The sequence below is a fragment of the Ammodytes marinus genome (assembly GCF_949987685.1).
Source record: "Ammodytes marinus genome assembly, chromosome: 8".
NCBI classification, from domain to species: Eukaryota; Metazoa; Chordata; class Actinopteri; order Uranoscopiformes; family Ammodytidae; genus Ammodytes; species Ammodytes marinus.
In genome coordinates, this window is record NC_137212.1 from 32,717,975 (window position 1) to 32,742,968 (window position 24,994).

General features: G+C 40.2%; 1 protein-coding gene across 1 annotated transcript in view; it reads left to right on the plus strand.

Annotated features, from left to right (window-relative positions):
* Positions 1-24,994, plus strand: part of szt2 (SZT2 subunit of KICSTOR complex) — a 480,200-nt gene that overhangs the window by 281,009 nt on the left and 174,197 nt on the right. Inside the window, 3 exon segments of the mRNA XM_080032888.1 lie at positions 12,757-12,930; positions 14,075-14,257; positions 14,499-14,698. Of these exon segments, the coding sequence (XP_079889014.1) occupies positions 12,757-12,930; positions 14,075-14,257; positions 14,499-14,698 (557 nt within the window).

Below are 24,994 nucleotides of genomic sequence, written 5' to 3' on the forward strand. Positions count from 1 at the left end.
TACTATTTTTTCAGAAAACCCTCAGGCATTAAGGACATGCATCCTAGATTGCCATAGTCATGGGTTAAGATAACATTGTGACAAACAACCCCATAGTGTGTGACAACCGACCCCTTGATGGGGTTGGTTGTCACAATGTGTACGGGTGACGATTAATTTCTTCTTTATTACAATAAGTTAGAAAAAGTGAGGGGTACACATTTCAAGCCAACACCTTAAGCTTCAATTTAATGTAGGAAAGACTATTGAAAGATGCTTAGGTGATGAGCAATTCTCACTAGAGTAAAAAGTGTGCCTACTATCCCCGTTCTCCCCTACAAGAGGCATCATTGTGGAAAGAAACATATTTTTCAGCTTTTATTTACATTTGAACAAAAAGTGGCATATCCAAAATTATTCATACCATTCTCAATAATCAAAAGAAAACGCCTTTATTTGCTATTACAGCAATCAAACACTTCCTATAATTGCTGACCAGCTTTTTGTATGTCTCTCCAGTAGTATTTTTGACCATTCATCTTTAGCAATGAGTTTCAACTATTTCAGTTTGGAGGGCCTCACTGCCATCACCCTGATCTTTAGCTTCCTCCACTGATTCTCAATTCAGTCAGGTGTCTGGCTGGACCACTGTAAAACGTAAACATTTTGCTTTGTGTTTAGGGTCGTTGTCGTATTATTAAAAAAATACAAGAAGTTCCACATGGTGGGAAACCTGTGAGGACATGGTCGGAAGCCAAAAGTTACACCTGTAGTAGGATCACCACCAAGGCCATCCTGGTTAATCTTTGCTCTACTGGAGGCAATGTTTTGTGGCAGACAATCCAACGGATACTGCACACTGTTGGGTTCCTTGGACGCAGAACAATGAGGATGCCACTTCTCCAGATAAGGCACACAAAAGCCCACTTGGCCTTTGCAAATGCTCATCTGGACAAAGAAGAAGACTTCTGGTCTTCTGTTTTATGGTCATATAAAACTATATTGAATTGTTTGGCCACAATGATGTATCCTTCATTTGGCATCAAAAAGGAGAACACCATACCCACTGTCAAACATGGTGGTGGGAACCTAATGCTTTTTTTTTTTTTCAACCAATGGACCAGGGAACCTAATCACAGTAAATGGCATCATGAAAAAAGAGCAATACATCAAGATTCCAACAACAACATCAGGCAGTCTGCAGAGAAACTTGGCCTTGGTTACCATTGGACATTTCAGCAGGACAACGACCCAAAACACACAGCAAAAACGGTGAAGAAATGGTTAACGGACAAACACCTTAACGTTTTACATTGGCCAAGCCAGAGTCCTGACTTGAATCCAATTGAGAATCTGTGGAGGGAGCTAAAGATCAGGGTGATGACAAGAAGACCCTCCAACCTGAAAGAGTTAGAGCTCATTGCCAAAGATGAATGGGCAAAAATACCAGTGGAGAGTTGCAAAAAGCTGGCCAGCAATTATAGGAAGCGTTTGATTGCTGTAATAGCAAATAAAGGCTCGGCTTAGTTGTTTCTATTTAATTATTAGTCAAATTAAATTTAGTTCATTAGTTTTCACGTTCTCAGGTTTCAAAGTTTATTTACTGTTGTACAACTTTTAATTATCTCTGCCCAGTCAGGACGAGCTTTTACATCAGTTTAAAGTTTGAATTGCTTCAAACTTTTGTAACCATGGTAACTTTTCATCACTAACAAGTAGGAAACGTCGGAACAGCAGCTTAAAACTTTGTTGATCCACAAGAGATCCTATTTGGAGCACTATCAAGTATAAAAGTTTATCTACCGTTGCAGAACGTTTAATTCTCTCTGACCAGTTAGGACGAGCTTTTACCACAGTTTAAAATTTGAATATTGTTCAAAGTTTTGTAACTATGGTAACTTTTACGCAAAAGGTTGCCACCAAGAATCAGGAGAATTTGGAACAACAGCTTAAAACTTCAACTCAATGCCATTCCTCAACCCGGTTAATTAATACTCTGACCGTTATGACACACTTTTACCACAGCTTAACGTTTGAATTGCTTTAAACTTTTTTAACCATGGTAACTTTTGCTTCACTAAGGATCAAGAGGAGCTAAAATGACAGTTTAAAAGTTAGTTTAAACTCTATACCATTCATTAGAAACCAATTGTTTCCATACCAATTCCTTTGTGAAAAGAAGAATTGGTCCAGAGCTTCACCCTTTCTATAGAACAAAAAATTACCAAAAACTAACAGCGGTCAATTTGTCCAAGTATTTTGCACCCAAAAAGATTCAGAGTTTTTCTTTCGATTTTTCCTTCAAAGTCTTCCTCCCATGGTTAAAGAACAAGAAGTGATCCAAGATAGTGAACAGTCAGAAATGTCCACAAACAGAGCCTTTCTTGCTCAAAACCCTTTAAATACAGTGAACACAGTGAGTGTGTGTGTGTGTGTGTGTGTGTGTATTAGGAGGGGAGAAGGAGGGTGGGTCTGCTCAGCTCAAGGACCCACTGCCCCCCTTGTCTCCCTCACCAATGACCTGTCCCAGGACAAGACCAGGATTGCCCTTTCAGAGAGGCCTTTAAATAAATTCACATGTATGTATATATTTCAGGATAAAACTTTAACACAACACATTTAGTGATTCTACCTTATTATTAAAGGTCACATGTTCCCTTGTTTGTCGTATTAAAAATATCATACCTCTTCCCTATGAAAACAAGAAATATACATTTCCCATTCCCCTAAGAACAAAATATATATAAGAAAAAATCTCAACACTTTTCACCTAATTCAACTGGTCTTGTGGGTTGATTTCAATTCACAGCAAAAAGTCGAGTGTTGAATCTACTCCCACAGAGTCAATTTCAACACTTTTTCAGGGTTTATATATGTCCAGATTTTGAGTTAAATTTAAGAGTTAAATTAACACTTTCAAAATAACACTGTACCAGAGTTCCTTTTTTAACTCGCAAAACAGAGTTAAAGTAACACTGAGGGATTAAACAAGCAACACTGTCTGTAGTTACTTTCTGTTTTTTTTACTATTTAGTAGTGTTATTTTTGCTCTCCAAAGTGTCAAGCTATTACACTGAATAATGTTAATATTCAAGTGCTGTCAGTTTAACGCAAACCCATTTTAACGGCGTCAATTTTTTTATCGCGCGATTAACGCTCTTCATGGCCTAGCAAACGTTGTGGTTTTTTCACATGCGGTTGCATCAACTAGTAATGTTTGAACAACTGAAACACCACAAACTATTCATATGGCTCGCCATTAAGTTACTGTTAAGTCAACCGGAACATGTCCTGCAGCGTATCTTCACATTAAAATCATTTATCTGGCAAAACGGCTAAACGTCACGTCAATTTTGACTTTTATTTTGAAGCAGAAACCGGAACCTAGCACTTCTTAGCTCAGCTGCGCTACCTTCACTAGTCTTCTGTGTATGACTCGGGGACTATGCGGAAAAAGAACAGAAAATAAAGCTTTTCATTTGCAAAAGTCCTACTTATAACCGTGCGCCCCCACCAAAACCTCCATGAACATTAGTGGCAGCCGCCAGTCATTCATTTTCACTTCAATTTTCGCTATCAAGGGTGACTTAAGCCTCGGCTGCAGCAGCGCCATACCAACCAACCACCAGCACACAAGTGTATGGTGTGTCCACTCCACAAACAGTCTGAAATAAGTCGTGGATGAACAACTCCCAAAACATTTAGGCAGCAACCACCTTAATACTAATTTGTTTTATATAGGCTATAGCCTATGTTGTTTTATGGTTTGGTTTTTGAATAAAAAAGGAAGTTCCAATTATGTTTGTGTATGCTGTTCAAGGGTAGGGTGGGGGAGATCTACACTGTGGGCTATTTGCACTGAATTGGAAATTATGATATTTTAGAAGAAATACACTGAATTACAAGGGTGTAGAGAATGGGTGTGAAAAGAGCATTACAATGAGAAAAAATAATGGGACAAAAAGAAATCAAGGGACATTTAGGCTAGAATAGATAAAAATGTGCGATTAATCGCGAGTTAACTATGACATTAATGCGATTAATCACGATTAAATATTTTAATCGTTTGACAGCACTAATATATGTAGTAATTTCTTACATTGGGGCAACATTTATGTAGCGATTACAAGTGGTTCAGATTAATACTGCTATTACAAATTAATCTGAAGATTAATAAGACCTTAATAATGTATTAAAGGTCAAAGAGGCACCACCATTCATTTAAGAATGGAAAAATAATAGCAAATTGTCTCGTTTTATCAATGATTTATTCTCAAATCTTGATTAGTTTAATGTTCAGTTAAATAAATCAATATTAATAAATCCTAGTCTCAATGATCATTTCCATAAAATAATGTAATCAAATAATTACTATTATAAATTTGGTGATATGATCTTAACACTGAAGGCTACAGAATCCATGACTTGTTGATTGCGGACTTCCCAATAATATTCACACAAATGAATGACAGAAACTTCTAGTTACAAAAGAAAATTCATTTAATTTATTTAACAGAAAGTAAATAAAATCAACACATTTAAAAACCACTAAAACTAAAGCACACAGTGTGTGTGTGTGTGTGTGTGTGTGTGTGTGTGTGTGTGTGTGTGTGTGTGTGTGTGTGTGTGTGTGTGTGTGTGTGTGTGTGTGTGTGTGTGTGTGTGTGTGTGTGTGTGTGTGTGTGTGTGTGTGTGTGTGTGTGTGTGTGTGTGTGTGTGTGTGTGTGTGTGTGTGTGTGTGTGTGTGTGTGTGTGTGTGTGTGTGTAGGTGCAGGTATGTGGGGGGAAGAGCTTGAGGCTTGGTTAGCCTGTGTGTTGTGTTCCCCTAAGGTTAAGATCTCAAAGTATGTAACCCAATTACCAAACAACAATGAATAGTTCAAACTAAGTAAATATACATTTCCAAGGTAACAGTCTTTTAAGCCATGTCTTCTTGCTAAGCTAAGCCCAATAGTTAATACGATACCAGATGTTTACACAGCATTCGTTGCAGTGTTGGAGACTGGTCTTTATGGCATGAGACAGGGGTTTTGCTTTGCAGGTCGGTCTTGATTCAGTTCGGATGAACTGGTGCTTTCTGGATCTTCAGTAGCCGCGTGCTAACTGGCGTTGTTCTCCTCTTGAGGGCCTTGTTGCCAGCTTGGTCTGGTCTTTGGTTCTTCTGGTTCCTCTTTAGTTGCTTGGAGCAGCAGGGTGGATCCTTGTTCCTCTTTGGTTGAGAGGGGCTTCACGGCTGTTTGGACAGGCCGTGCTGTAGAGCCTGGATCAGGGAGACCAGAGCTTGTCTGGGTCCAGAAGGTTGAACTACCCCCGGTCTGGGTGGTTAGCAAGGCAGGAGAGAGCGTGCTACCTTCCTTGAGGTCGTAGAGAAGAGCGTCCTCCAACCTCTCTCGGTGGAGGCGAGGAGAAGAAGAGACTGAGGGGCACTTTACACGGTGAAAATGTGACAGTTTTCCCGTTTTTGGTTTAAAAAAAACCCCGTTCAGACACAATTTATCTGACATCTTCACTCGTACACATGTTTTCAGAGGAAACGGGACTAAATCGCTGTAGTAGCAGCCATGCCAAGCCAATAGTCAGCGGTGACACAGCCTAGTAGATAGCTCTTCCGGTACAATTTGATGCATACAACCTTACTGTAACCGAAAAGTAATGCCATTAACGTTCATTAAGCGGTTGGTGTAAGCTTTGGGTTACAAGTATTGTAAATTACAAGCTTTCTGTCCTCTTATTTCACCGCATTGAACTCATGAAAACAGAAGACATACTTATAGTGAAGGGGCTTTGTGAGCGGCTACTTTCCTGTTAGGCGTACTTCAAAATAGAAGTCGACTCACGTTTGTCCAGTGAAATGCTGTTAATGTTTAGCCAGTGAAATGCTTTTACTGTGAAGCTGTAGCATTAATGCTCCTTTTGTTGAACAGTAACTTAACCGCTGCGTGCTGAACTATGAATAGAGTTTTTTTAATGTAGAGAGAGCCGTGTCCCTGGCATATAGAAGCTACACACGTTTATTTTGCTAGAAAAACCGGCAGAGCACAAATCTTTCCCCAGAAAAAGTGTCGGGTGGTCTCAATAACTTACTAATCACTTAGACTAAATTGGCGAGTGTTATATGTGAGCCCTGCACGACACTCTCCGCTGATCACAGTGATGGTGCCGCGGAGACACCTTTCATGTTATGTTGTCTTCTAACTTTATAACTCACATGTGGGTATTTTGACAGCAAATGTTATAGACTACGCATATGTGAAGTGGAGCCGTGACGTCAGCGTTACCAGGGAAAATGGTTTCGGTGTTTACAAGAAACCAAAACCGTTGTGTTTTCCAAAAAATCCTCCCTGGGAGTAGATCTCAAAAAGTTGTGGTTTCATGCTTGCGTTTGCTGTTTTCATGTAAATGATATAGTGCAACCGCGAGAATATTTCCGCGTTTGCACCGTTTTGTGTTGTCGTGTAAAGTGCCCCTGAGCTGTGCCAGCTCACTTGCTATTATCAAAAACAGCATAAGATTTATTGACCAATGGCAGAAGAGACAGGGGGGGGGGGGGACCTCCTGGCTTATGGTTAGAACAGAGGGACTTATAGGTATGGCTTTGCAAACAAAAGCCTGGCTTCAGGCAGAGAAAGGTATCAAAACACAGACAATGCCTTGGCTCAAGGCAGAGGAATGTTGGGGGTTTTAACAAAACACTATCCATATTTAAAGTCACAAGGCCAGTGAATGAAATACATGTACACATTCACTACATATATATATATATATATATATATATATATTAATATATCATTAAATACCATTGATGATTCCAATAAACAAAGCAATTTTCAAAAAAATTATATTATTTTTTTCTGTTTCATGAAAGCAGTAATTCAAACACTTATACTTAACATATACTTATACTATACATAACATTATGAATGATGGTATAATGTACAAACTTTCATCTGCAACATTGTATGAGCAGTCTGGCTCTCAAGTCTCTGACTGTGGCTGAGTCCTTCAGTTCCCCACATCAATGTTATACACTATTGTCTACAGAAATGTCTAAACATTTAGTAAATCAGCATCATAGGACAAATTAAACAGAAAATGTGCTTTGAAAAGTTCATCAAATGTCCAAAGGGAGCGGTTTGCCTGGCATGGGATGAGATGCATATCCATGGTGATGTAGAAGCTGTCAATCTTGCTCTTCTTCTGACACCCAATAGCAAGGAGGTATGGCTGCCGACCCTGCTCCTCCAAATTGCAGCAGCACTAGGGTTGAGATAAACAAACTGAACATTAGACATAAGAATAATGTGCAGCCACAGAGATAACTACGTGTTACTAAGAAGGTGAAAAGACAAATTATGAGAATCACCTTAATAATATAATTACTAGGGCTGTCAAGCGATTAAAAAATGTATCTAATTAATTACAGGCTCTGTGATTAATTAATCTAAATTAATTGCATACTTATATGACACTTTTATGCCTGTTTATAAACAACTGTATAGGCTACCGTTCGTCTCTCTCTCTCTCTCTCTCTCTCTCTCTCTCTCTCTTGTAACTTCTGTCTCCTCCTCTCAGCCAGGTTACTACATTAAATAAATTTAGGAACTACTAGCGCCGAAAAAAAAACAAGCAGGCTAAATGACTCTCTATCTCCCACAACAGACAGCGCTGCACTGCCACAGGTGTGGTGCGCATGCCGACTCATTCACCGTCCTTCTCATAGCCAAAAATATTGACACACACACACACACACACGCACACATACACCCACACACACACACAAAGGAGGAAAAAAGACAGGCATATGCTTGGAAGAGTGAGAGGGGGCCGGTGTCTGTTTGAAGGAGACGATCGCAGCTAGCAAACAAAAGTGAGACACAGAGGAAGATTGAGAGATACTGTTTTGAACCTATTGTTAATTAGGCACCCACTAAATCAATAATACACAGACACTGCGGAGAATAACATAAGACATATTCCTACCTTCATGCTTATTTGCCCGGAGCTTCCCATAAAACGTCCCTCTCTATGCTTCTTTCTTTACTCTTTAATCCCGTGCGGGCCGTGTCAGCAAGCTACAGGTGCAGCTCCGCTATCGCTTCACCTCTTTTGCACTGGGTCAAAGGGCAATATAGAAGTGCGATTAATCTGTGTTAATTTTTTTAATCGCGTTAATTTTTCTGTGATTAATTAATCGAAATTAACACGTTAATTTGACAGCCCTAATAATTACCTTATGAAAAGACTGCAAGTTTCTCAACTGCATCAGATGCACTATTGTTGGATACTTCAGCCCTGGTGTTGGTGGAAGGAGATGTATCAGCAACAAGGAGGACATGTATTGGTCGTAGTCTGAGGACAAAGAATCACATGGTTTAACTGAAAAGTGTTGTTCAAACTTCATTGATAATGATAAAGTTTTTTTTTTTTTTTTTTTTTTTTTTAACCTTTATTTAACCAGGCAAAATTGCTTGAGGTCAAATGACCTCTTTTCCGAGCAAGGCCTGGCCAAAATGGCAGCAGCTAGAATGAATAAAATACAAGACAAGAAGAAAGCACAGACATGAGAAAACAGAGACGAAAGCACAGACATGATAACATAAGGAGAAAGCACAGACATGAGAAAACAGAGACAAATACATACATTTCAGTGGGTGAAAAAGAAGAACAGTTTTCAGTAGGGCTGTCAAATTAACGCGTTAATTTCGATTAATTAATCACAGAAAAATTAACGCGATTAAAAAAATTAACAGATTAATCGCACTTCTATATTGCCCTTTGACCCGGTGCAAAAGAGGTGAGACGATAGCGGAGCTGCACGGGATTAAAGAGTGAAGAAAGAAGCATAGAGAGGGCTCTATGGACGTTTTATGGGCTGCTCCGGGCAAATAAGCATGAAGGTATAGGAATACGTCTTATGTTATTCTCCGCAGTGTCTGTGCATTGATTTAGTGGGTGCTAACAATGTAGGTTCAAAACAACTCTCAATCTTCCTCTGTGTCTCAATTTTGTTTGCTAGCTGCGATCGTCTACAGCAAACACACACAGCCTTTGTGTGTGTGTGGTGTGTGTGTGTCAATATTTTTGGCTATGAGTAGGACAATGTTGAATGAGTCGGCATAGGCTATGCACACCTGTGTGGCAGTGCAGCGCTGTCTGTTGTGGGAGATAGACAGTCGTCATTTAGCCTGCTTGTTTTTTTTCCGGCGCTAGAAGTTCAGAGTAGTGTTGTTTTTGTCAACGAAATGTATGACAAAATATCGTCGTTAACGAACATTTATCACGTGACAGAAACGAGGCGAGACGCAACGTAAATGGTGGTCATGTGACGAAGACTATAATCAAATATATAATGCTTTATTGTTGACTAATAAAAACGGGACTAAATGTGGTTTACAAAAACAAAAACTCTGATAAAATATCTCTTCATGTTCATTGACAAAAACGAGAGGACACAAAATGTTATAAGGCTATTTTGTCTCGCCATTATTATTATTTTTGCAATATTTCTGTTTCCTGAGTCTCGGGGCTGCAAACAGGCTACGGCTTCAGATTAAAAGCATTTCACTGGCTTAACATGAGTATTTAACTAGACAAACGTGAGTTGGCTTTTATTTTGAAATAGCAGGAAGTTAGCAGGCGAAGTTACTTCCTCAATCCCCACTCGCGGCAATATGGAAGATGCAGCTGTGGCGGTGGGTTAACTATAACGACTAACCAGCTGCAGTCTGAAGTTACTATAGGCTAACTGTCAATATGCGGCCAAACGTACTCACGTCATCTTGACTGGATTCCTGTCGGATATTAACCATGACTCCTGTGTTCCCTGCTCTCCTGAGTCATGTCGAAAAAGTATTCCATTGTTTTCTGAACGAGTAGTAGCCCTATTTGTGGACGTCTATCCATCAAAACTATGACGCAGGTCCTTAGCAACGGTCATTATACCCTTGGCAGAGGTCTGTCTTGCTGGAAATAACAGACCTGTAGAATGCCGTGATTTACATAGGATTTTCAAAGTGTCATGTAATAAGTTCTGTCAACGAATTCCACTGTATGCAGTCTGTGCTTCCAATCTCATGGTTCAAACCATTTGTGTTATATCTTGTAATACAAAATCTGACTTCAGTTTACAAGCAATACAAGTCATACACAAACATTTTATTTGCACTTTGTTATTATGTTATTGTAGCTCTAGTATTCAAGAACCTTTTTTCTCTTAATTAAACTTGAATGTAATGTAAATTTTTTCTGGCATTGTCATTTGAAGCTATTTTATTTAGGCCTATTTATTTTATGTAAATGTATGTCATTAGACAGGAGATTTTGAAAAACAAAGAGAAGCTGTCCGAGCTCCACCAGACTGCTGTTCAGGTTGAGGAATCCGGCATTCTTACATGTTTGGTAGTTCAAATAAATATGATGTAAATTCAATCAGAGCGTCTTCCGTGTCTGGAATTGCATGTATTCCATAGTCTATAAGGTAAAAATAATATAATAAGATAAGATAACCTTGTTTGACTTGTGAAATGGTGGACTTAAAGAACATTTAGGGTGTATTCACACATGCTGTGTTTAGTTTGGTTGAAATGAACTCAGGTGCACTTCCACCTTCGGTGCGCATCTTTCAGACAGGTGTGAATACAGCAATCGCACTCGGGGGCGGACCAAACAAACGCTCCGAGACCCAGCTGAAGAGGTGGTCTCGATGCGCTTCGAAACGCACTCTGCTGCAGTTCGTTTGTGGTGTGAATTTGGCCGGACTCGATCCGACCCAATTGCAGGAAGCACTGCACCTTTTCTTTCTTTTCTTTTTTAATAAATCGCCATCAGCTTCACATTATGGGAAAGTGTTGTTGTCGCCATTGTTAGGAAGATTAGTTGTGGTTTGACCGGGCGAAAATATTACATTTGATAATGACGCGTGCGGCGTACACATGCTGATATGTTCAGCGATCAGATGGAGAGGAGCGTCTCCCGTAGCCTACAGTGCCAACAGGTTCACGCTGCGCTTTGCATGAAGTGTGTGTTTTTATTGTTCTTCCCAACGGGACCGTCAATACTGTCCCCGTGTCAGTTTGGTGCTGAACTGCGCCGAACTGACACCCAGCTGATACACAGCTTAATCAGCTGTGTTTCAGTTTGAGCCTATTCTTCACGCGAGCCGCGCGTCCAGCAGCAAACATACAGTAAAAATTATGTTTCACATCGTAGGCTAGAAGCCACATAACGTGGCATTGTCATAGGGCTACATATTATAACCATATGAAACAACAATAATTTGATGTTTTTCTTCTTTAGTTATAGGCTAGATGTAGGCATTTTTATTATTTTTAACCCCATATTATATCAATGATAAATTCACAGTTTTTACTTAGTTCTTCCTGCTTCTCTCCACCCCAGAATGTCTGTCTAATGAATGAATGACCTCAGATCACGTGTGGTTTTGCTTCGTAATGCTGGTTCACTTGCAAAAGGGGCAATATGAAAGTGGACCACACCAAAAAAAAAAAATCCAAATTCTATTTGGTCTGGACCAAAGCAAGTGAACTAACGGACTTTCCATGTGTGAATACACCCTTAGATTTTGGCTGTACTATACTAGGTACTTGTACTATATTAACTGGGTTAAATATAATTGCATTACTAAAAAGACTAAAATACAAATGTCATTGACTAAGACTAGACTTAAATGTCATCAGTTTTTGTTGACTAAGACTAGACGAAAATAGTCCCAGATAATTCTGACTAAGAGAAGACTAAAAAGCTCAAGACTTTGTCAACTGAAACTTGACTAGACTAAAAAGAGTTTAAACGTGACTAAGACTAATAAAAACTAACATGACAGTTTGACACAAAGACTAGACTAAAACTAAACTTAAAACAGGCCGCCAAAAACAACACTAGTTCAGAGAGAGAGAGAGAGACGAACGGTAGCCTATACAGTTGTTTATAAACAGGCATACAAGTGTCATATAAGTATGCGATTAATTTAGATTAATTAATCACAGTCTGTAATTAATTAGATTAATTTTTTTAATCGCTTGACACCCCTAGTTTTCAGACAATGATAAAGTGCTACTCAGTGAAACATTGACACACTCCAAAATTCGTCATTAAAAAACATGTGAGCCGAGTTTTTTAGTTAAGAGGGTTAGCTAGTTACCAGTAAGCTATAACACAGACTCCTAAACATGGCATTACAAATAGTGTATTCTCTGTAGATGTTTCACAGTAAAGACTGCAGTTCATAGCAACTATTTATAATTGTTTCAGTAAGTTTAATCTTATTGTACTTACCCTGTCAATTGCACGAGGAGAGAAGATTGGCGCTGACTTGTATTCTTGTCTCCAAATGAAGTGGTGAAATGCAGGGGAGAAGCTAAATTAAATCTATGCAGAGTTGATCTGAGTTGATTCAACTCTGACAATATTAACTCTGAGAAATAACCCCAACACTGAACACTAATCAACACAAAAAATTTTAAAGAAACACTTGGGGAGTTGAAATCAACTCGGAAATGTTTAACCCCAAAATTTAAACACTCCAGTTTTTGCTGTGTATGCTGCTGTATCTTAACAGAAGGAGAGGTGACAGACACCATAGCGATTTAAACAGAATATTATATTTTCCAGGGATACAAATGAATATTTCCCCAATAACCCTGGGGCTATATGTGATTAGGTAGTAGATGTCAAAAAACCGAATGAGATGCAAATTTCATCTTTTTAACCTCTATAACGGGTTGTTATTCATTTTGCCATATTCCCCATTTCTGTCAGGTATTGCCTGCATTGCCCTTTCGTTTGTGGACGCTCATGGACGTTCCTTTCAGGTTACAGCCCAAGAGGGTTCCACACTGCAGAGACTGGAGAACTGCAACTTTCCACTTCTCCCACAGCACTTTGATGAGCTGACAACTGTGGATAAAGTGTTGTCCATCAATGTCAGCTCAGGTACAGGTCAACTCAACACTAGTAGAGCACTTAGGGCGCACTCACACTAGGGCCGTTTGCCTGTTCCATGCTGCAGGAAGATTCAGCACGATTCCCCCCCCTCCCCCCTCCCCACTCCCCCCGCTGGCCCGTGGTCACACTGCTCGTAGTCTGGGCACGATTGCACCTTGCCTACGTCACCGTGCGCGTTTAGGATTTGGAGCGTAGTCTACTTGTAGGCTATACGACTGTTTGTGAATATTTTCATCCGGCCAAATTTGCATCATATATTCCACTTCCACATTAGAGCAACGAGAATCCTTAAGCTATTGTTTTTTTTAAAATGTAGCCTTGACGTAATAGGTCGTGGTGGACAGTCTCATATTTGTGCAGCACGCTGTTTATTATTAATATAACGGCCCGTCATCAGACCATACGTACCGGATGGTTTTATACACATCGATCGCTCCATCAAATCCAAGTCAGAACTTTTTGTATGGGCAGAGATCGTTTTTTTAAGTGTCTTTATAAAGTTTCTTATTAAACCTTAGTGTAGGCTACTGTTTCCTTATCACCGGGCCGCGGAGTCCCGTTGTGTGTTGTTTTGTGTTCGTCTCCACCGCCATGCGTAAAGGCAGTATTATGACAGCTGACGGGAGGAAAAAGAAAAAAATCATCTGACGAACGTGAGTAAACACGAAAACCTTTTTGCTTTGCTTTCTGCGCTCACCTATTTAGCTCTCTCCCTCTTTTATTAGCCCACACCTAGGCCTACACACACGTTAATTCTCACACATTTTATGTAGCTACAAGTCCAAGTGGTGGGCAATTCTGGTGCCGACTAGTAAGGCAGCGGGCGTTAAAGGACTATGCATCCTTAATAAATTCACGTCAGGAACTCCGCCTGTGCGCTTGCTTGTGCGCGTGTCATCTCATTAGCATCTGTACTTTGGCCACGGCACACCTCTCCCAGGTGTGCCGTGGCCAAGGGGCTGTTCCGTGCTGGAATACGGATGGGGTGGTCACACTAGCCAAACGTTCTAGACTTTAGTATGCAAATGAGCTTTGGCACGGGGCCGCGGCCCTAGTGTGAGTGGCCCCTTAGTCAAAGTGAGTGAGTGTTAAAGCATACCTGTCACTGTTGTGTCTGCTTGTCTATTCTTAGAGCCCCAGCTGTATGTGCGCTTTGACATCTGGGAACAAGGCAACGTCAGCCCCTTACAACTAAGTGATAAACTGCAGGGGGCGCTGCGCCACACCCTCTGTGATGTGATCATGGAGCTTAGAGTCTTGCCAAATCCTCTTTGTCTCTGCCCAGCAACAACAGTTCAGAAAGAAGAGACTAAAGGTAAGGTGATCACCAAATGGTTACTTCTTTAACTGTAGGGGGGAAAACACTATATAACACTAATCAATCCAATAAAAACACCTCCATACAATATAAATCCTTGTATTAGTTTTTTTCAGTTTTCAGAATTGCCTTCTGTTCAAACTGACTAAAAACCATCCTAAAAGGTGCACATCACTTCACTTAAATATGATTGCCTGTTACTTGTTTATGGGCATCTCTTTCTAAAATGTTTCTTCAGCACTCCTGATTCCTTTGCCTGAGGTGAAAGCAGTGAAGGACAGCCCGCGGCAGCGTAGTGGCTCGCGGGTCTCTAAAAGCAGCCCTACTCCAATCACCTTAACCCAAGCTGTAGGGAGCAGCACCATGCCCGGGACCAGCACACCTGAGTCCACTACACCCACCAGCAAGAGCACCCGCAGGAGCTTCTGGGACATTCTGGTCAGTTCCTCCACAGTTTATTTAGGCTTTCATAATTGAACTGTGTGCAACCTAATCAATGGCTATATTATGATTTATTACAATAGGCAAGGCAAGTTTATTTATATAGCACATTTCACACACAGACGCGATTAAGTGCTCTACATGAAATTATTTAAAAGAGAAAGGGAGAAAAATAGATGAATAAAAGTGGGAGAGACTAATTAAAATACATTTATGTTGATGAAGAATAAAAGGAGCTTCAAAGTCGCTACAGGCGATGATGTGGCTGACCACATCATCGCCTGTAGCGTCCTTCACAATGCCTGGCTACAATGTTTTTAGAAAAGACAGAAATGAAGGAAGGGGCGGAGGACTGCTCATGTACGTGAAAGACGACATTAAATGTAAACAGATTGACCTGGCATGCGCAAATGACATGGAATGTATTGCCGTAGCTATCACCTTGTCTCAGCAAATGTCATTTAATGTTATTGGTGTATTTAGACCTCCCCCATCTGACATTATGTTTTATGAACATTTCAAAAATCTGCTTAAAGAATTAGATACTAAAAAAGAATGTATAGTTCTAGTTGATTTTTATTTAAACTGGGCAGAAAAAAACACTGGAAAGAAACTTAAAGCACTTACAAATCAATTTGAAATTACTCAATTAATAGGTGGACCGACAAGAATCACAAATTCTTCAAAAACACAAATTGATCTAATTTTTAGTAATAAGCCTGAGAGAATCACCAAATTTAATCTCCTTACTGGTTTGTCAGATCACAATATGAATCTTATTTCAAGGAAATTAACAAACAAACAATTTACTTATCGCCAAGACACAAATAAACACTCCCAATGGAATAAGGAAACACGACATGAATACATTTAACCCATTGATGACTATTGCAATCTAGGATGCATGTCCTTAATGCCTGAGGGTTTTCTGAAAAAATAGTATGAATTGTCAAGTCTACCAAAACCTTAATATCTAAGCCTGTGTAGCACATAGAAACATGAAATAAAATACATTTAAACGTTAAGATTCACAGGTTTTATTTAAACATGCTCCTTTAGCACTTACAAACCAACACATTTTTCAAAAAATCGTCAAAATTAGATGGGGGAGAAAAAAAAAGAATAAATAATATAAAATATTTAAAAATAATGTGCTAAATGAGGTTATAATCCTGCTTCCTTTTAGCATGGATAGTAGTGACTGAGTCTGTAGTGGAGGGATAAAGATAGACAGATATAGGAAGGAGAAGATAGCTTTATTTTTATTTTATTATTTAGTTCAGTTATCACTGGCACCATAAATCAGACTTCCCAGTACAACTGGAACACAGACTGACTCTTGCTGTCGGGAGCCGATCAGCTGGTCCAAACGGCTGTATACCACGGAGATGAAAACGAAACTGAAACTTAACTATCGCCTGGCTGGGCTGAATTTGAGTTGGAGCAGCAAAATATAGCCTAAATTCATAAATATTGTTAATAAATAGATGCAATGTGTTTTGTGATTTTCGTCAGTAGTATATAGTAGACCTTAATTCTGCGCATCAAACGCCACTAACTGTTCTGTAATACAGTATCGCCGACACAGCTGGCGTATTTTTTATTTTTTTATTGGCGTGATTTTCGGCAAACCACACAACTTTTGGGTGGTCACGTGGTCTTAAAAAATCAACAAAACCCACCTCATGTGTATTTGAACCAATGACGGTGCATTCTATGCTGCGCACGCCATGAAAATTAGATAAAGTAACAATGCTGCGTTACGCAGCATCAGGCAGGAGAGACAATGTGGCATCGCGCAGCAGCCGTCATCAATGGGTTAAGGAAGAACTTGGTCAAATTGAGTGGACTGATGTTCTACAAACAGATGATCTAGAAGCTTCTTGTGAATTTTTCATATGCACAGTAAATAAAATTAAGGAAAAATACAACAAACCATTTAAAAACAGACGTGCTAAGAGTAACCTACCTTGGTGTAATGAGAAACTGCCGAGTTGACGAGATGACAAGTTTTTTTTAAATCTCCGCAAACAAAGTGGTTAATGAATTAAGAAAGACAAAAGCCAATTTCTTCATGACTATTATTAAAGAAGGGAAAGGAAATAGCAAATGAATATGGAAGAATATTAATAAATTAACAAAGACTGACAGTAAGCAAAATCAAGGACACGGACGTGAACTGAAAGTACAGGGAATTATTACAAATTACTTTAATGAAATTGCCCTAACATTTAATAAATATTTTTGACTCAGTACAGAATTTGTCACACACCTTTGGTGCAAGATTTAAACAAATCACAGGACCGAAACACACCAAACCGGTTTTTAAATAACTGAAGTTCCTCAAGGAAAGATTTAAAAAATCCTAAGCACTTTAAAATCTTTTAAGGCAAAAGATGTGTTTGAGTGGGACTCAACTTTTATTAAAAGCAATAATCACCTTCAGCACTCCAATTGCACATTTGGTTAATATGTCATTTAAACAGTCAACCTTCCCAAATGCATGGAAGTCTGCAGTTGTAGTTCCAATTTTTAAAACAGGTGAACCAACTGAAGTGAAAAATTATAGACCCATCAGTATCTTGCCTGTTGTATCAAAGATCGCTGAAAAAGTGGTAGCTGAACAACTAACTGCCTTTTTAAACTCAGGACAAGACTCACTTCATCCCATGCAATTCGGGTTCAGGAAAAATCATTCAACTGAGATGGCAACCTGCTATCTCTTTGAAAAAATCAGTTGGTAGGGCGTCCCCCCATGGGCCTCGGCCAGCAGCGGACCCGGGTTCGATTCCAGCCCGCGGACGTTCTCTGCATGTCGCTCCCCTCTCTGCCCCATTTCAACTCTGCCTCTACGCTATCAATAAAGCATGGAAATGCCAAAAAAAAATCTGAAAAAAATTAATCAAAACAAATATTGACAGTGGGAGTGCTGTAGGTGCGGTATTTTTGGACCTGGGCAAAGCATTTGATACTGTTTATCATAGTGTTCTGCTCTCAAAAGTGTCCAATTTGAATCAAGCCCCAACCTCAGCGATTTTTACCAGCATCCAATAAGGAAGTGACCACAACTGTAGTAACCAGGAAGTGCCACTGGGGGCTGGGAGCAGAAGACCGTCATCTCTCAATGACTCCAATGTTAAACATGCCGTTTTCACAGCATTATTAAACCTATTTACAGCCTGGGCCACGAAACCATTTTAGTCTGTATGTTTAGGTCATATCTCCATGACAACACTGAGGGGGGTGAATTTTTTTGGCCCACGCTAGTTTTTATTCTTTTGGAGGTTAAAATGTATTGCCGCGATCTCTTGAGTGACTGCTCTCCGCCCGTTGTCCCTCACTTTGCCTCGGAGGTATACGTCAGCTATCTCCCTCCCCCTCACAAAATGGCGACACGCACAAACCAGGATTATTGGATGCCGTGTGAATAACTGAGGTCAGCCCGGATGCTACATCCATATTATTTACTATCTATGATTTGAATGTGTCTGTGGAAACAATGAAATGGATGGAGTCCTACCTCACTGGAAGAAAACAATGCACCAGACTTGGGGATTCATCTTTCATTGGCTGCCCTGTTGGTGTCCGCAGGGCTCAATTTTAGGACCTTTGTTGTTTAGCTTATATGTAAATGATCTGCCACTTGTATGTCCAGAAGTGGACATACAAATGTATGCAGATGACACAGTCATCCTCGCACATGGAATGAACAGATGTGAGGTGGCCGCCAAATTAACAGAAGCAATGGCCAAAATTTCTGATTGGCTCTCAAAGTCCTGTCTGACACTCAACATCAGTAAAACAGCATACATGTACTTTTATAATAGGAAAAATGGAAATCAGCATGATATTATTGTTAATGGAGAAAGGATCCAGACTGTTTCACATTTTAAATATTTAGGCATAACTGTTGACTCGCAGCTCTCATTTAAGAAACATGTGAAGCAGGTGTGTAATAGAGTCAATTAAATTTAAGGAATTGTAGGTACATTTGGAACCAGCTCCCTCTAGATGCAGCAAAACATTACATGCACTCCATGATTTTTTCACACATCTCATCAGTGGTGGGCCGTCAGGGCCAGCAGGGCCTTTTCTGCTGGCCCTGTCAAAATCCAAATAATATATATACATATTTTTGGTCGGGGGTTGGTTGGAGTTCGCAACTGAAGGCCCTGACTGAAACCCCACGGTACGCTACTGCATCTCATACTGTATTACAAGCTGGTCACAAACTGGAAAAACAACACTTGCTCCACTGCAAACACTTTACAAACAAACACTCAAAGTACTGGACAAAAAGCCATTAAGATATCACCACTGTAACATAATTCAAAGACATAATCTTATGACCTTTGAAAGTTTTGTGTTTCTTGCTGATGTACACTCAACAAAAATATAAACGCAACACTTTTGTTTTTGCTCCCATTTTTCATGAGATGGACTTAAAGATCTAAAATTCATTCCAGATACACAATATTACCATTTCTCTCAAACATTGTTCACAAATCTGTCTAAATGTGTGATAGTGAGCACTTCTGCTTTGCTGAGATAATCCATCCCACCTCACAGGTGTGCCACATCAAGATGCTGATCTGACATCATGATTAGTGCACATAGACTGTCCACAATAAAAGGCCACCCTGAAATGTGTAGTTTTGTCTCACAGCAAAATGCCACAGATGCCACAAGCATTGAGGGAGCGTGCAATTGGCATGCTGACAGCAGGAATGTCAACCAGATCTGTTGCTCGTGCATTGAATGTTCATTTCTCCACCATAAGCCGTTTCCAAAGGCGTTTCAGAGAATATGGCAGTACATCCAACCGGCCTCACAACCGCAGACCACGTGTAACCACACCAGCCCAGGACCTCCACATCCAGCAGGTTCACCTCCAAGATCGTCTGAGACCAGCCACTGAGACAGCTGCTGAAACAATTGGTTTGCATTAGCGTGTGTGGCGTCGTGTGGGTGAGCGCTTTGCTGATGTCAATGTTGTCGATCGAGTGGCCCATGGTGGTGGTGGGGTTATGGTATGGGCAGGCATCTGTTATGGACGAAGAACACTGGTGCATTTTATTGATGGCATTTTGAATGCACAGAGATACCGTGATGAGATCCTGAGGCCCATTGTTGTGCCATACATCCATGAACATCACCTCACGTTTCAGCAAGACAATGCACGGCCCCATGTTGCAAGGATCTGTACACAATTCTTGGAAGCTGAAAATGTCCCAGTTCTTGCATGGCCAGCATACTCACCGGACATGTCACCCATTGAGCATGTTTGGGATGTGCTTGACCGGCGTATACGACAGCGTGCACCACTTCCCCCTAATATCCAGCAACTTCGCACAGCCATTGAAGAGGAGTGGACCAACATTCCACAGGCCACAATTGACAATCTGGTAAACTCTATGCGAAGAAGATGTGTTGCACTGCATGAGGCAAATGGTGGTCACACCAGATACTGACTGGTTCTGAGTCCCCAGACCCCCAATAAAGCTGGAATCTGGAATGAATTTTAGATCTTTAAGTCCATTTCATGAAAAATGGGAGCAGTGTTGCGTTTATATTTTTGTTGAGTGTATGTTTAGTTTATAAAATAATGCACGATTTGGCCGCTCCTCTGTTGAATGAGTTTAAGTCACTGCGCTCAGACAATGGAAGGAGAACTAGAACCAAAAGTCCAACAGAGGGGAATGTGTAGTACAGCACAGATCCACTGAGTTTGACATGTCCGTTTTTTCAGTTAGAGCCACAAAGTCTTGTAACTCAGTACCAAGCAAGATAAGAGAGTGGAACACCTTTGCTGGTTTTAAATGAAGATGAAATCATGGCTGAAATTAACCCAAGCATGTACCCATCATGCATAGACTGTTGTCTTAATTTTGTGATGCCCTGTTGTCTTGTGCTGTTGTTGATGTTGTTGTTGTTGTGGTGTCCTAATGTTGTGATTTTATTGTTTGTATTGTGTTGTTGTATTTTACTGTTGTAAAATTGTGTTATTGTTTTTATACTTCAGTGTTAGGTTTCCCTTTTGACATATATGTTGTCCTCTGTTTCCTGCCCAGGGACTACAGATGAAAATTAGCTTATAGCTAACTCTGGTACTGCTAATGAGCTGTGCATTGTCCCTGCTAAATAAACAAATAAATAAATAAAGTCACAGTGGATAGAGAAATATACTGTATACACTATAATATATGGGGGACACGTCGTTGTACCAGAAGTCAGAATTGTACTGTTACAGAGGGGGCCAGAAGAAAAAAGTTTTTTCTCCACATAAACAAATAACTTAAACCTAGATATCTGTTCAATTGTACTCTAAACTGAGATTTTTTCCACAGCTTTAGTTGGCTGCCAGACAGCCCTTTGTTTTTGAATCACTCTGCCAATCAGCTCCGCGACTTGGAGCTACTGCAGATGATTCAAGAGACACGTGGAGAAAAAAACGTTTTTCTTCTGGCCCCCTCTGCAACAGTTCAATGTTCTGCTACAGCGACATCTCCCCTAGACTCCTTAAAATGACTGCTGACCATCAGCTCCACAAGGTAGCACACTTACTATGCCTATGTACCTCATACAACCCCAAAATACTGAACTATCCCTTTAAGGTCTTTATGTTAGTTTTACAGGCAGCAACATTTTGATCTAATGTCTTCAGGAACATCTATTGCAGGTAAGAGCAGCTGAAAGCAGCTTCACCATATTTTGTTTTAATCCCAGGGACAGTTAGTGGCCTGGCTCCATGTGAGCGTAGACGTCTGGTGGCTTGGTAGGATGGAATTTGGTTGGAGATGTATTTTGGTCCTATAGATTATTAAGTGATATATAAACTAGTAACACTTTCTTAAAATCAATTCTGTGACATATCTGCAACCAGTGTAGAAATGTTAGGAATGGTGTAATGTGTTAAGCTTTGCTTTTTTTATTTCCGAAATCTAGTAGCAGCGTTCTGAATGAGCTGAAGCTTTCTAAATACTTTTTTAGGAAGGCATGAAAAAAGACTATTACAGTGGTCTATCCTACTGGAAATAAAAGCATGTCAGTGATGCTTGAGAAGTGGGACAAAACAGGTTGCAATGTTGAAAATATACAAACCCTATGTTTAGGCAAATTAAATATGTACAGTATCTCACAAAAGTGAGTACACCCCTCACATTTCTTCACATTTTTCTTTATATCTTTCCATGGGACAACACTGAAGAAATGACACTTTGATACAATGTCAAGTAGTCAGTGTATAGCTTGTATAACAGTGTAAATTTACTGTCCCCTCAAAATAACTCGACACACAGCCATTAATGTCTAAACTGCTGGCAACAAAAGTGAGTACACCCCTTAGAAAAAATTTACAAATCGGGCCCAAAGTGTAAATATTTTGTGTGGCCACCATTATTTTCCAGCACTGCCTTAACCCTCTTGGGCATGTAGTTCACTAGAGCTTCACAGGTTGCAACTGGAACCCTCTTCCACCCATTTATGACAGCATCAAGGAGCTGGTGGATATTAAAGACCTTGCGCTCCTACACCTTCTGTTTGAGGATGCCCCAAAGATGCTCAATAGGGTTTAGGTCTGGAGACATGCTTGGCCAGGCCATAACCTTTACCCTCAGCTTTTTTAGCAAGCCACTGGTCGTCTTGGAGGTGTGTTTGGGGTCGTTATCATGTTGCAATACCACCCTGCGGCCCAGTTTACGAAGGTTGAGTGCACGTGGTCAGCGTCGTACACAGAGGTTGGCTTTGGAAAATAGATGTATGAGTGCTGCCAGCATTGCTGAAGGGCTTGAAAGGGTGAGGGGTCAACCTGTCAGTGCTCAGACCATACGCCGCACTCTGCATCATACTGGTCTGCATGGCTGTCATCCCAGAAGGAAGCCTATTCTAAAGATGATGCACAAGAAACCCCACAAAAAGTTTGCTGAAGACAAACAGACTACGGACATGGATTACTGCAACCATGTCCTGTGGTCTGATGAGACCAAAATACATTTATTTGGTTCAGATGGTGTTAAGAGTGTGGAGCGGCAACCAGGTGAGGAGTACAAAGACAAGTGTGTCTTGCCTAGAGTCAAGCATGGTGGTTGGAGTGTCATGGTCTGGGGCTGCATGAGTGCTGCCAGCACTGGGGATCTACAGTTCATTGAATTATAGCATGTACTGTGACATACTGAAGCAGAGCATGATCCCCTCCCTTCATAAACTGGGCCGCAGGGCAGTACTGCAACATGATAACGACCCCAAACACACCTCCGAACGACCACTGGCTTGCTAAAGAAGCTGAGGGTAAAGGTTATGGACTGGCCAAGCATGTCTCCAGTCTTAAACCCTATTGAGCATCTTTGGGGCATCCTCAAACGGGAGATGGAGGAGCGCAAGGACTCTAATATCCACCAGCTCCTTGATGTCGTCATGAATGGGTAGAAGAGGATTCCAGTTGCAACCTGTGAAGCTCTAGTGAACTACATGCCCAAGAGGGTTAAGGCTGTGATAGAAAATAATGATGGCAAAACAAAATATTGACACTTTAGGCCCAATTTGGACATTTTTTATTAGGGGTGTACTCACTTTTGTTGCCAACAGTTTAGACATTAATGGATGTGTGTCGAGTTATTTTGAGGGGACAGTAAATTTACACTGTTATACAAGCTGTACACTGACTACTTGACATTGTATCAAAGTGTCATTTATTCAGTGTTGTCGCATGGAAAGATATAATGAAATATTTGAAGAAATGTGAGGGGTGTACTCACTTTTGTGAGATACTGTATGTATCCAACATGTGGGCGATCGTGGCTCAGGTGGTTAAGCGAGTTGGCCAATGATCCAAGGGTTGGCGGTTCGATCCCCGCTCTGCCACCTGTGTCATGGTTGTTGTGTCCTTGGGCAAGACACTTCACCCACCTTGCCTCGTGTGAATGTACAGTATATGACTGCTGTATGTTTGAGGTGGTGGTCGGAGGGGCCGTAGGCGCTGAATGGCAGCCACGTTTCCGTCAGTCTGCCCCAGGGCAGCTGTGGCTACTATGGTAGTTTACCACCACGAGTATGACTGTGTGTGAATGAATGGAACCTGGACCCCTGTAAAGCGTCTTTGAGTGCCTTGAAAAGCGCTATATAAATCCAATCCATTATATACTAAGCTACTGAGCTAAGCTTTGACAGAACCTCCCAGCTTTTGTCCTTTTTATCAAAATGGTCTTTTACCTTGCCATTCCTTATTTTGTGTCTACACCGTCAGACACCAAAAACACAAATTAATTTTCCCTCAATTTATGCTAGAGCCATGAATGTATTGTGTTCACAAATGTTCACCAAGACTGACAGAGGCCACAAAAATATGTTCAAAATGTATATAAATATACATTTTTTATATCGATTTTCCTCTATGTTCTTCAGTTGAACTGTGTAATAGAATTGTTACTTTCAAATTAACAGCAATCAAGATGTGTTTCAAATTTCAAAACACATTCTTATGTTAGGTGACTGGTTAGATTTTTACATCTTACCAACCATTCCTCAACAGCTATGAAATATCATTATGAACATGTTATTGGTTGAGCTTTAATTAAAGATTCACATTACAGTCTTTCAATCATACTTGCTCTTACAGACTCACACCAAATCGCCTCATTTTGTATATCATCCTGTACTTTTTTAAGAATCATCCATGACAAAAGAAGATCGTTAGAGTTTCCATAAATACAGTATTAGAAAATCTAAACCCTATTTCAATATTTAATATAATTATATTAACTTGAAAACCACCTAAAACCGCCTTCTCATTGAATCTCAACTCCGTCATTGGCCTGTCACCACCGTCAGACAGGAAATCTGACGGAGTTGACATATTTAACGTTTCTTAAACAAAACAAATGGAGTTTATTTAGTAGCCATTTGGTTTTTCTGTTGATGATAGGTGCTAGTATGAACTGCTCAAGTAAAATAAAATCATCGAAACATTTCTTCAGAAAATTGTAAGTCTGTGTTGACATGGTTGTGACGCAGGACTTTCAAGATTTGGAATGTAAAATATTATAAAACTACAACACTTATCAGAGCCTGTCTGACTCTAATGTACTCTGCAGAGGTAGAATGTGACAAGAGGTCCTTCATAGTGACAGCTGCCCCTTATTTTGTCTGATTTTATTTCATTTTAATGGATTGTCTGACGGTGGTGACAAAAAGTGTCCCACCACTTAGAAACCTTATAAAACATGAATGTGTTGTAGAGTTTTTATTGATATGAGAGATTATTTAGTGTTGCTTTTGATGAAAAAAGGTATTTTTAAT